Here is a 12,219-nt window from a genome sequence, read left to right on the forward strand (position 1 = left end):
TCCAACTACTGGTCCTTTACGCCTCACTGACGGGGAAAGGAGTACCGTTCAGTAGCTATGTACTTCTAGTATTCAAAAAAGGGGATGGTATGTAGGAGTACCACTTTAAATAAACACCAGTCAAGACGGCAACTGCAAATTTCAGAGCACTGGACAAGCTTTTCTCCATTCGGGAGGCAAGATGAGAAAATATGATAAAAATCAACATATTCTCTAATATAACTGCATTGAACCTTAGTGTTCTACATTTTTTTAAATTAAGTGTGAGAAGTAGAAATCACCCACCTCTCGGAACAATTTCACAGGGGCTGCTGGCATCTTCTCCTCTTCCAGGTAGGATACCCAGTTCCACACTTTCCTCTTTGCAGGTGCAACTGTAAAATCGAAACCCAGTAGTGGAAGACAGAAATGTAGGCTTTACTTGTTAAAGTAAAATGTGTAAACCAAGCAAAAAACTAAATACCACAAACTTCAAAACACACACAAAAAAAACTAACAACTAACCAAAGTGGGTGTGTGCATACTCGCACAAGCACACACAAAGTTCTAAACTATACATCTTTCGAGAGGTGCTGAAATGTTTGCTCCCCCCTCCCCCATACTCCACGACACATTGCCTGTTCAGGAAGCTCTTTCTGGTTTTCCTTTTTCTAACCCTGGTACTCTTCATGGCATCATGAAGAAGGACACAGACAACAGATTCAAATTTCAACTCAAACACTTTTATTAACTTAAATGTCAGGATGGCGTAAGGCCTTACTTGCCCTATGCTAAGGTGGGATTTTCCTAAAGAAAACTAAGGAACACATGAGTCAAGGAGTTCAACTGAAGAATTTGTGTCCAAAAGCTATACTTGCCCATACAACTATGTGTAGGTATGTCAGCAACCAAAAGAAAACAGTGTTTAACCCAAAGTTCTGAGGTTCTTCCAGCTCGCAGCTTCTTTTCGACCCCATTCCCCATGTGTGAAATCGTTTCATAACAAAGTCTCAAAATTGTCTTCCATAGAATAAAAGGGAAATAGTTTGGATCAGAACCTGGGGTTCCATTCCCCAAGATTAAGACAGTTCATAACAGATGTACTGGGGTTCCCTTCCCCAAGTTCAAAATAGTTCACAACAGAAGCTCTGGTGTTCCCTTCCCCAAGATAGTTCCCAATTTCTGTTTTTTTCCCTTCCATTGGTAGATTTGCATTTAATTCAGTATTTAGAAAAGACCATCTGCTTAATTTCTATTCAATTCAATGTTAAAATATGTTTATATGTTTTATAAAGTTCAGCGATAGAGACTTCTTCTTGTTGACACCATTGAAATGTCTATTTCGCTGATTGGAATCTTTCAGAACTGCTCCTTCTCTTTTCTCAAGGTGCATGGTTCCTTTAACACTTTACGTGATTGTTAATTCAATGAACAGTTTCAGACGGAGACTTTCGAGAACGTGTTCCTCTCCTTTCAGACCCACGCGACCACTCTGTTACAATGTATATTTTCACAAGGAACAAATTGCTTACCTGTAACTATTGCTCTCCAGCATGGGTCTGGCATGGATTCACATGCTCATGAATATTCCCTTTCGGCAGGCTGGGAATCCTGCGTAAAAGAAAAAACTGTTTCACTTTCCCTTACAAACTGCAGTTCTCCTTTAAACCAATCACTATCCTCTGGATCATACTGCCCCCATCCAATGACAGTCCTCTCCCTAAGCTCCTCCTCTGGCAGCCATCTTCAGATTTGGTAAGCATGTAAAGTGGCAGTATGACCAAGAAGAGCCGCAGAGGGGATGGAGGGAGGGTTTGCATGTGAATCCATGCCAGACACATGCTGGAGGACAATAATTACAGGAAAGTAACTTGTTCCTTCTCCAGTATGGGGTCTGCCATGGATTCACATGCTCATGAATAATGAATACCTAGCAGGACAACATTACACAACCACGGAGTTGGCAAGGCTCAACAGAAGCAATTAACTCTTACCTCCGGAACAGGATGCGCAGCACTGCCTGGCCGTCTCTGGACTCCTCCCTGGAATCCCTGTCAACGCAGTAGAACTTCGTGAAGGTGTGTGTGGACCTCCACGTAGCAGCCCTGGGGATGTCCAGCAGGGGCACACCAGACCGGAATGCTGTCGTTGCAGCGACCGCTCTGGTGGAGTGGGCTCTCCAACGACCGGGCATCGGTCAGTTTGCCAATCGATAGTATGTGATGCAGCCTGAAAGCCACCTTGAAATGGAAGCCTTGGACAATGCCTTCCCATGGTTCACAAGACCAAAGTTCACAAAAAGTTGGGAAGTATTCCGAAAACTCTTTGTGCGTGTCACAAAAAAACATCATGGCACAAGCAACGTCCAGCAACGTCCAGCAAGTGCAAGGCCCTTTCAGCCGGTAACGAAGGCTTCAGGAAAAAAACAGGTAACACTAAAGGCTTGTTGAGGATGAATTCCGACAGAACCTTTGGCATAAAAGAGGGATAAAAGAGGGATGCGTCTGCAGCACCACCCTTGATTCGTGGAAAGTCAGGATAAGGTCTGGATATCACCTACCCTTCTAGCAGAGGTGACTGCCACAAGGAAAGCCGTTTTCCACGAGAGGAACTTGAGTGGGCTTGATGCATAGGTTCGAAGGGGGCCCCCCCATGAGCCTCATCGGCACGACGTTGAGTTCCCACGCCGTGGCAGGAGCCTTCATCGGCGGGAAATATCCAAACAGTCCTTTGACTAACTCCTTGACAAGTCGGTGAGACCAAAGGGAAGACCTTCCTGGAGACCTGGTGTAGCAGGAGATAGCCACCAGATGTACCTTGATAGGTGTGTGCACCAGTCCGGCCTTGGCCAAGGATAGCAAGTATGGAAGAATCTGAAGGGCAGTGACCCTCAGAGGGGTAATCTTCTGAGACCGGCACCACGCAGCTAAACGCTTCCACTTGTGACCGTAGCACTTCAAAGTCGACAACACCCTGTTTTTGGCGAGGAACCCCCTACAGTCCGCAGGCAACTCCTATCCTCCAAACCCTAGAGCTGCAGGAGCCAAGCCCTCAGAGATTGAGCAATCCTGGGCCGTGGTGAAGGATTGCGCCTCTTTCTCTGGTGTGAAGATCCGGAACCACTGGCAGCTTGACTGGAGGCGACGCTGACAGGCTGAGAAGGTCTGGATAGCAAATCTGCCTCGGTCACAACGGGGCAAAAAGTATCATCCTGCATTGGCACTGTCTGAGTGCGTTGATGACTCGTAGCAGGAGAGGCAACAGAGGAAACGCGTACAGAAACAGGCCTTCTCACAGGAAGGAGAACACGTCCCCCGGGCTCCTCGGTTGGTGGAATTTGCTGGCAAACCTCTGGCATTTGGAGTTTGCCAACATCACAAACAGGTCGATCTGGGGCCAGGCCCACTTGACGAAGATGCAGTTCACTTGGTCCTGCTGAAGTTCCCACTCGTGGCAGGAGCGCCCCCCTGTTTCCTGATTATCCTTGAATATTGTGGTGGTGTTGTCCGGTACAATGAGGAAAAACCTTTTGACAACCTGCTCACTTTCCCTCTAGAGGAACTAAAAGAAGTGCAGTGCTGCTGGAGTGTGCCAAGGGAATGGGCAGTCTCCGTATCCGCTTTGCTGGCCTGTAGGGACTCGTCAACAACCTTCCCAAAAAGGTTATCTCCATCGAAAGGCATGTCCAGTACCTTTGCTTGGACCTCCTGGTGAAAATTTGTGGCCTTCATCCAGCCTTGGTGACGAATGCAGACACTGTTCCCCATCTGCCGGAACCCTGTATCAGCAATGTCCAGCGCCACTGTGATGGCGTGATCCAACAGTACCTCCCCCTCCTGGAAGAAAGCGATTGCCTTCATCCTCTTGTCATCGGGGAGGAACTCCAAAATCGGACCCAGCTTGTACCACAGCTCTCTGTCATACCTGGTTGGGACCGCCAGTACGTTGGCCGCCTTGATGGTGGACGCTGCAGTGTAAATCACCTTTCTTCCCATGGTGTCCGCTGCGACAATATCGTTGTCGTCCGTCATCGTCGTGGTCGGATCTCTCCCCGTGTCTGGGTCTACTGTGGGAGAGGGTTTTCCGACGTGAATGTAGAGGCTGAAACGGGGGCATCGGATGACTCTTCGCTGGTGGCTGAACGGGGGGCCTGGGGGACCATTGTAATCGGGCCCTGTGGCTTCCTCTGCTGGATCTCCGACACCAAGATGTGGAGGGTCAACAGGGTGCCCAGAGACACATCATTTGGCTGATCTGGCGTGATAGCAACACTAGGCCCACGCTGTTGCTGTCATCCTCCTCTTCCACATCCTTGTGGACTGTGTGTAAGGACTCCAGGTCCTCGTCGTCCATGAACAAAACTTCCATGGCCTGGGCCATGGCCTGGGGCTGGTCCTTGCCTGCTCCCCACTTTTTTTTTCCACCCTGAGGGGCTGGAACCGGGCTCAGAGACAGCATCCCCTTCTCTGACACATCAGCAGACTTTGCCAAAGTCACTGGCGGTTTCCCACCTCGGGGGCAGGAACACCTTCTGTGCTGCGGAGGCTACCTTCACAGGGTCAGCCCCCTTCGCCTTTGTAATAGCACCAGCTCTATCGAGGATGAAGACTTATCCTGCGCAGATTGTGCCTTCTTGGGCAGTTCGTCCTTCTCCTCCGTCCGTGGCTTCTCTGGCTTCTCCCGCAGCCTAGCCGGGTTGGACGATTTCCTTTTCAAGTAGGAACTGGATTACCGGCTGGCAACGGTGGCAGATGGTGATGTTGATCGCACCCTGTTCACTGCGGGACCTGGTTGCGCAGCGACCCCAGTGGATCCAGACTTGCGGTTCTTGGCCTTGTCTTGGGCCCCCACGTAGGAGGCGCCCTCAAAGGACTGGGTGAGTCATGACCCTGCTCAGAGCACGGGGCAGAGGCCATGGCGTTCAGCCACGCCGCCAGTCTACTTTACCTATCGTTTGTCGTCTTCATGGAGAACCAGAGGCATATCTCACAATCTCCTTCCTTGTGGTCTGGATGCAGACAGTAGAGGCATTGCAGGTGCTTGTCTTCCACAAACACATTACATAGCCCGCACTTGGTGCAGGAGCTGAAGAGGGATCTTCCTTCCTTCTCATCCGTCATGGTGGGTGGGCGCGAAATAGGTCAGATGGCCTTCTGGAAACTTCGGCGACCTTAAGGGGTGCTGAAATTCACCGACAACGGATCCTCGCTGTTGGCACATGGAGAAAAGAGCATATGGGCCCTTTTGGAACAAAATTAGAAACCTTTTCCGTCGAAAAACATGAAAAAACAGAAGTAGCTCACAGAGCAAACTCAAGGATTCCCAACACTGAAGTGGGTGGTAAAAATCTGAAGATGGCTGGGGGAGGGGACTGCCATAGGATGGGAGCATTATAACACAGAGGACAGTGATTGGTTTAAAGGAGAAATACAGTTTGTAAGTGAAAGTGAAACTGTTTTTTTTATTTTACTGGGGATTCCCAGCCTGAGCATGTGAATCTATGTCAGACCCCATGCTGGAGAAAAGTAGTTTTTTTTCATTCCTTGCTACATCTATTAACTATTTGTTCACTCGATTGCTTTATAGCTTTGTTTGTATAAATATAAAAATTATCTCTGTCGTATCAAGTTCACTGTATAAGTACAGCCTAATTGTTATTTTACTTTGATTCTCCATTTTGCAACATTTAGTTCTCTATTACACCATCACGTACTCCGACGTGTTAGTCCCTTAGATTGTAACCGAAAAGTGGAAACGTCATTTATATTAAGTATTCTTTTAAAATTAGGATGTGTTTTCCATACTGTATACGGATTCCTTAATCCCAATTGATCATATGGGTTATACATCACTCTGTCTTCCCTCTATGTAATTACGTCACGTAACATGCCACAGTATATTTAAACGCTGAGTTCTATGGCACCTATTTTTGAACAGCTGCCTTGTGTATAACACACAACGAAAGTGAATCACTAGGTGAATTTGCAGCATTGTTGCTGGCTAAACAGGTGCTGCAGGCCTTAGCGATTTGAGCATTGATACACTTAGCGATTCAAGCATTGATACATCTTTGCCACATTGAAACTTCTCCAGTAAAGGCTCTAGCGTCATGGGAATCCCTGAATCTACAGATACATGCACCCTGTGCTAATGCTATTCTCATAGTTAGGCCGTGTTTCCATACCATAACACAGCAATACTTAAGCTGTGTGCCCATACCGTATGCATTTGTATTACAGGACAATACTGAGGGGATAAACTTATCCACACTGAGAGAGCCTCTCTGTTTTTTACCATAGAACCTGTACTCTATGGTGAGCGCACAACTTGTATCCAGAGCACTTTATCTCACCTCAAAACATTTTCTGACTTTCTTCTCCCCTACCCCTCCTGTGATTTATGTTGACAAGGCTCCCACAACTCACTACTGGGTCATGATGAAGGCATGATACTCGTCCTACACCAAAATGTCCACTGACGTTAACCTGGCATCCACAACCAATAAGTTGTATAATGGATGTGTTGAAAAACAACTGAACTCTACAGACCTATCCCTAGTAGTACTAACACAGTAACCATGTTGTAAAATGAGAAGAAATTCTTTCTTGGACAGGAATCGGATCTATTGCCTTGTCATTTGACCTACAATCCAGATATGTACTTTATGGATTTGTGGAAGCACTCTCTGTTTGATATATATCACCCCATTTCCTGCCATAGACTACCTAAGTTCGGTTTCAATTGAGTATAGAATACAATAACAGGCACCTATACAACAAAGACCACAACCTATGCCATGCCCACTTAATCCTTGCCACTAAATACAAACACATTGTTTCAGGCATATACCTGTTTTAGTGCTCTAGAGGTCCCAGCATCGGGTATTGATTGTATAACGCATTTCAGGAGGCCTAACAAAACATTACTCACACCTCGCCAAAATATTTGTGCATTCAGAGGGCATATTGCTGTCTATCTGTCCATGCATGGACCCCAAACTCCTTGCACTGTGCATGTGGCCAATGCACCACAGGGTGTCATAAGGACCCAGCAAACCTAAGGCCAATCACTAACTCCCCCTTTCGGCTAAAAATCCTGGCTAAAGCTGCAACACTGTAACTACAGTCGCACTTTGAAACATCAGCAGCCTTCCACCCAAAACAATCTGGGTTTAGAAGTAACCATTGGACAGAAAGTGCCCTGTTCAACTTGCAGATTCAAATGTTAGTTAGACTAGATGAAGGTAGGACATGGCTGCTGATCCTCTTAGACCTGTCAGCAGCATTCGATCTGCTTGATCACTCACGTCTGCTAGAAACACTAGCTAATACAGGAAACTGCTCAAACCACACCATTGAATAGATGCATTCTTTCCTAAATGAAAGAAGCTCCAGAATCTGTTGGGGCACAGCCTGTTCCGACCCAGCCCCCATTAATTGTGGGGTATCTCAGGGGGCATGCATCTGCCCAGCCCTCTTCAACATATACATAAAACCTTTATGTGAGAAACTAGAGGCAAAGGGTCTCCACTTTACCAACTACGCAGATGACTTCCAACTTATAATGGACCTTGTGGTCACTATATGACAGACTCAGCCAATCTCAATGACATCTACTCTTACATTAGGGAACGGATGGTTACGAACTGGATGATTTTTGGAACCAAACAAGCAAGGAGTAAGTTAAGTCAGACATCGGGAGGATAGCTCAGGGGCAACGTGCTTGTCTTGGAAGCAAGACAACACGGAGCAACACAGGTTCGATCCCCGGGTCCACGCTTTGAAACCTCTGGGTATTAAGCACGCTATAAATAACCTATCATATCATATGTTAGTTTTAAACTGGACGACTGCTCCATTCATGTGGTTGAGTGTTAGGGAGAATTCTCAGAAATGTGCCAATTCCTGTCTACCTTAGAGACCCCCAGCTCTTTTGCTGGACTTTAGGACTTTTCATTGTTAACCTGGAGAGAGTGAGACCTTTTTCCCCACTCTCTCATGTATTTTTCTGTGATTTGAGCACTGTGTTTCTTTTGGTTTTGGAGTCTGACGAACTCCATAGGCATCATCTTTTTACACTGTGACACACAGCACCTTCAGTGAAGTGGCACAGGGAAGTCTTTCAGATTTCCCAAAGGTTTAAATACCTTCTATTGATAAAACTACTGTTTCCAAGAGCAGAGAAGTGAAACTGACTTTACTTACATTTTGTAGCTTTCTAGACAGCACACACTATCTTACCATAAGATGTTGGAGGGGTTACTTAGTATCCCCTTTGTCTAGTTTCTCATGTAACATTTTTATGTTACCCTTTCTACAATTAATGGCTGGTAGCAGTGGTTTACTTTTAACTACCGTTGTGTGTTTTTACCACGGGCTGCGTTCGCAGCTGCAGTACAGCACCCATGGGTGCCCATTTTGTCAAAATGACCCGGTCTTCTTTTTTTGCCATTTCTTGCTGGAAAGGTCCTTCTTGAGATTTACTCTGCACGCCAAACAAGGTTTGGTCCCTTTGTTCGCTTTGTCTTTGGCAGGATTCACGAGTGAATCCCGCCTCTGGCTCCAGGGTGTCTTGCAAGGGCAGAAAGTGAGGGAGGCCCCCGAAACTCCCTGTGCTTAATCCCCTTGGTTACAGGAATGCACCCAAAGGCGATTGGCCAGCTGGCTGTCTGGGAAGGACAGCCACCCTGCAGTGTGATTGACAGCTAGGCTGGAATGAATGGGAGAAACCTGCATAAAAGGCAAGACTTTTTGGCTTGGAAGGCAGAGTCGACCACTGGACGAAGGAATCCGAAGAAGAACTTGGAAGAGACGCCTGCTGCAACTCCTGGATCGTTGGTTTGCCCGGTGAAGCCCTTCTACTGTGCTGAAGCTCCGAATTTGCCTCGACTAGAGAAGCCCTGCAAGGACGACTTCTTGCCTTGACTTGGTGGGACCAATCAACTCCAAAGTGAACTCGACTGGACATCCTCTGAAGGCTGGCTGTACTTCCACATCTGCTGGAACCGAAGTGCCAAGGAGAGGAACACCAGATTGGGTGTATCACTTTTAAGTCGGACCCGAGCTCCAGGAAGTTCCTCCGGACTCCCAGGAAGCAGGACTGACCAAGCAAAAGTCACAACAAAGTGCTGGACCCCAGATGCAAGGAAAGTCCAAAGTGGTAGCCGGGAACCACAGTGGTGCTATTTGCTGAGAGGCAAGGAGTTCAAACCGAGAAGTGCCACTGAATTGAAGTTTGCCCTTTGCTTCTCCTGACCGTCCCATTGCAGTGCAAGAATCCCCAGAAGTCCTCCCTCTTGTCCCCACGACTGAGGCCCAGGAACAACAGGATCTGCAGAGCTGCACAGGAGCCAGCTGGAACCATTTCTTCTAACCAAAGGTACTGTAAAACTAAGGGGACTTGCCTCTTGTTGTGTAAACTTACTTGTTCTCAGTTGAGAGTTGTCTTAGTTGCTTCTGTAGAGTGAGTTGCTTGCAACTTCTACCCCTCACAAGCCTTACAGTTTGTGGCCCTACATTGATTCTACTTTTTCTACAAAGCCTTCTAAAACATTATGCAAGACTTTTACTTACCTGCAAGAAGTGCTTCAGCTCACCTAGACTTTTGCCCAATTGACATTGCTGGCCTGGCTCCCTAAATGACTCTTCTTACCTCTGACAGTGTGCTTTACCTTTCCTTCCAGGAAGGGGTTAACTTACTTTGCATTGGGGGTTTAAAGTACTTACCTGCTTCAGAATATGTGCATGATCTCTTGTTTTATTCTAGAACCCTATTTGACACCAATCTCAGTATTGCTTGAAAGGTACCAGTGATATATTAATGTCCACAGTGTCCTAGCTATTTATGTCACCTGAGGGTGTAGAAAGTGTCAGTGTGCCATCCCAAATTGGTACTTGCTGATTTAGAGAAACTAAGAGTGTGTGTTTTGTAGTGTATTTGTGCGTTACTGCTATAGTGCTGCTTCTGAAGAAGGCTTATTAAACTGACTGTTAAAAAAATTAATAATTGTTTAATCAAGGAACCTTGAGTATAACAGTTTAATTGGATACTTGTCACTGTGTATCTGTGTAAAAACCCTACTGCTCACATTGACCTCTCTTGAGAAAAGCCTGGCTTCTCAGCCACACTACCAACCTGTGTAGTACAGACTTATACTTATAACCAAGGTTGGGTTCCTATTGCCAGGATGTCAAGGTTGTTGTAGTGTACCCAAAGGGTACTGCACCAAATCTTGCCTAACATTGATAAAGTAAAAAACCTTGGCACAGTATTAGAGGCATCCCTTAGCTCTGACTATCACTTCAATAATGTTGTTAGAAATGCTCACTCCTATCTCAGAATTCTGTGGCAAATTAACCCGCTTGTATCACAAAAGGAACTATAAAAGTCTGGTCAGAGCCATAATAATGCCCTGGCTGCATTACTGAAACACCCTAATTAGTGGAGCTAGCAAGGAAAAGATCCAGAAGCTACAGATTATTCAGAATGATGCCATCAGGATAATATACAATATCTCTAAGTAAGAACATATTATTAAATACTGGAAAGAGCTGCACTGGCTGCCTGCGGAAAAAAGAATCCAATTTAAAACATTAACCTTGACCGATAAGTGAGTACATGGTAATGCTCCTGACTATCTTAAGCACACTCTGACACGACATAACCCTAACAGGGCCTTGCGATCAGGTTCCGCACACCTTCCTACCAGTCCACATGCTAAATGGGCCAAAGGAAAAGGAAGATCCTTCCCTCTTAGAGCAGCCAGTGCATGGAATAAACTTCCAGTGTCTATGCGCTCTGATGAAAAACCCACGACCTTTCGAAAAAACCTAAAAACGCTACTCTTTGAATAAACCCCCTTGCTCTACCTCCCTCTGTACTGTCTTAAATTGTAATGTACCTGTGTATTTGTGCACGCCAATGCCTGCGGGCTATGGCGAGTTCAAAATAGATAAATGAAATTGTGCACCAATTGAGACTTCCCCACTCACATACAGTCCCACTTTGCACCCAGTGCAGAAAACCCCATTACATGCTCTCCAACACAGATCCCCCACAAACAGGCAGCCATCAAGACTCTTTACACATTGACCACCAAACACACACAAAAGACCTTGTCAAACACACCCACATGCATACCTACCCACAGTAACCTCTTAACCGTTTCAACCTTGCTGTGTTTGCATTTGACCCACCTGCAACGACTAATCAACTTTGCAACCTTGCTGTGCTTTGCATTTGACCTACTTGCAACCACTGATTGACCTTTTCGCAGCCTGTGCTGTGCTTTACATTGTGTAACCTTGGGGTGATACTTGATGTTGCCCTGCCCCATGTGGTGAGGCTTTCCCAAGATTTACACACCCACTCTCATTGCAACCTTGTGCTGTGCTCGATTCAGCACACTGCATTTAATGTACTTTTCTCCTCATCATGTTATCCCCCTTCTCCCCCTCTCCCCTTCATTTTATGTTATAGCACTTGTACAATCTTTCCTAACTGTCTAGAGGACATCCTGGTGTATCACCCACTCCCTCTGTTAATTTGTATGCCCGCTTTCCTTTTCTTCTCATCTCCAGTCACCTTTTCATTTAGGTGACTTGTCGCCACCTAAGATTTCTTAAGCAGGCCCTTGTGTTCTCTAACCACCTCCTACTGTTTCTTTCTCTCCACCATTCTTGTCCCAACAGACTACTAGTTGCACCTGCGTTCATCCCCTATGTACAGTGCTCCATTGCCTACCAGCTAGGCGTTACGCTTTATAAATACGATAGATACATACACTTCCTCTGATTGATCTCTCACCACTTCCTCCTGTTGCTGCTCTGTCTCTCCCTGACTCGTAACTCCTTTCCTCCATTATTCCGATCTCTTCCTCCTATACTCCTAGTTACCAAATAGCTTCCTCTACAGCCACCTTCTCTTCCTCCCAAGCCACCTTCGCTTCCTCCCTTCCAACTACAACTACTCCTACTCTTCAACCTCTGCCAAACCAGTCTCCTCTTCTGCACTCTGCTCGCCTCCAACACTTCAACTCTGCACAGCTGCTCTCTCCAAACTCGGACACACTTCTGTGGACACCCTGACTCTGCCCCTGGAACTACCCTCCATTTGTTCTGCTCAGGTGTGTGTGTTTTGTGAGTGTCCCCAGGGATTGATGTGTTTGAATAAACATGTGTTTTCAACACTTCTTAACCGGTCCCTCATCCGCCTGTCCTGGATACACGGCCGGAGCCTACA

General features: G+C 46.4%; 1 protein-coding gene across 5 annotated transcripts in view; it reads right to left on the bottom strand.

The window, feature by feature from the left end:
- L3MBTL3 (L3MBTL histone methyl-lysine binding protein 3) overlaps positions 1–12,219 on the bottom strand; it is a 1,294,236-nt gene that overhangs the window by 822,845 nt on the left and 459,172 nt on the right. For all 5 annotated transcript variants that reach the window (XM_069622999.1, XM_069623001.1, XM_069623000.1 and 2 more), the window contains one exon: positions 286–374. In XM_069622999.1, the coding sequence (XP_069479100.1) occupies positions 286–374 (89 nt within the window). The remainder of the gene's footprint in view (positions 1–285; positions 375–12,219) is intronic.

This window comes from Ambystoma mexicanum, chromosome 11 (assembly GCF_040938575.1).
Source record: "Ambystoma mexicanum isolate Mex_15411 chromosome 11, UKY_AmexF1_1, whole genome shotgun sequence".
Classification (NCBI taxonomy): Eukaryota; Metazoa; Chordata; class Amphibia; order Caudata; family Ambystomatidae; genus Ambystoma; species Ambystoma mexicanum.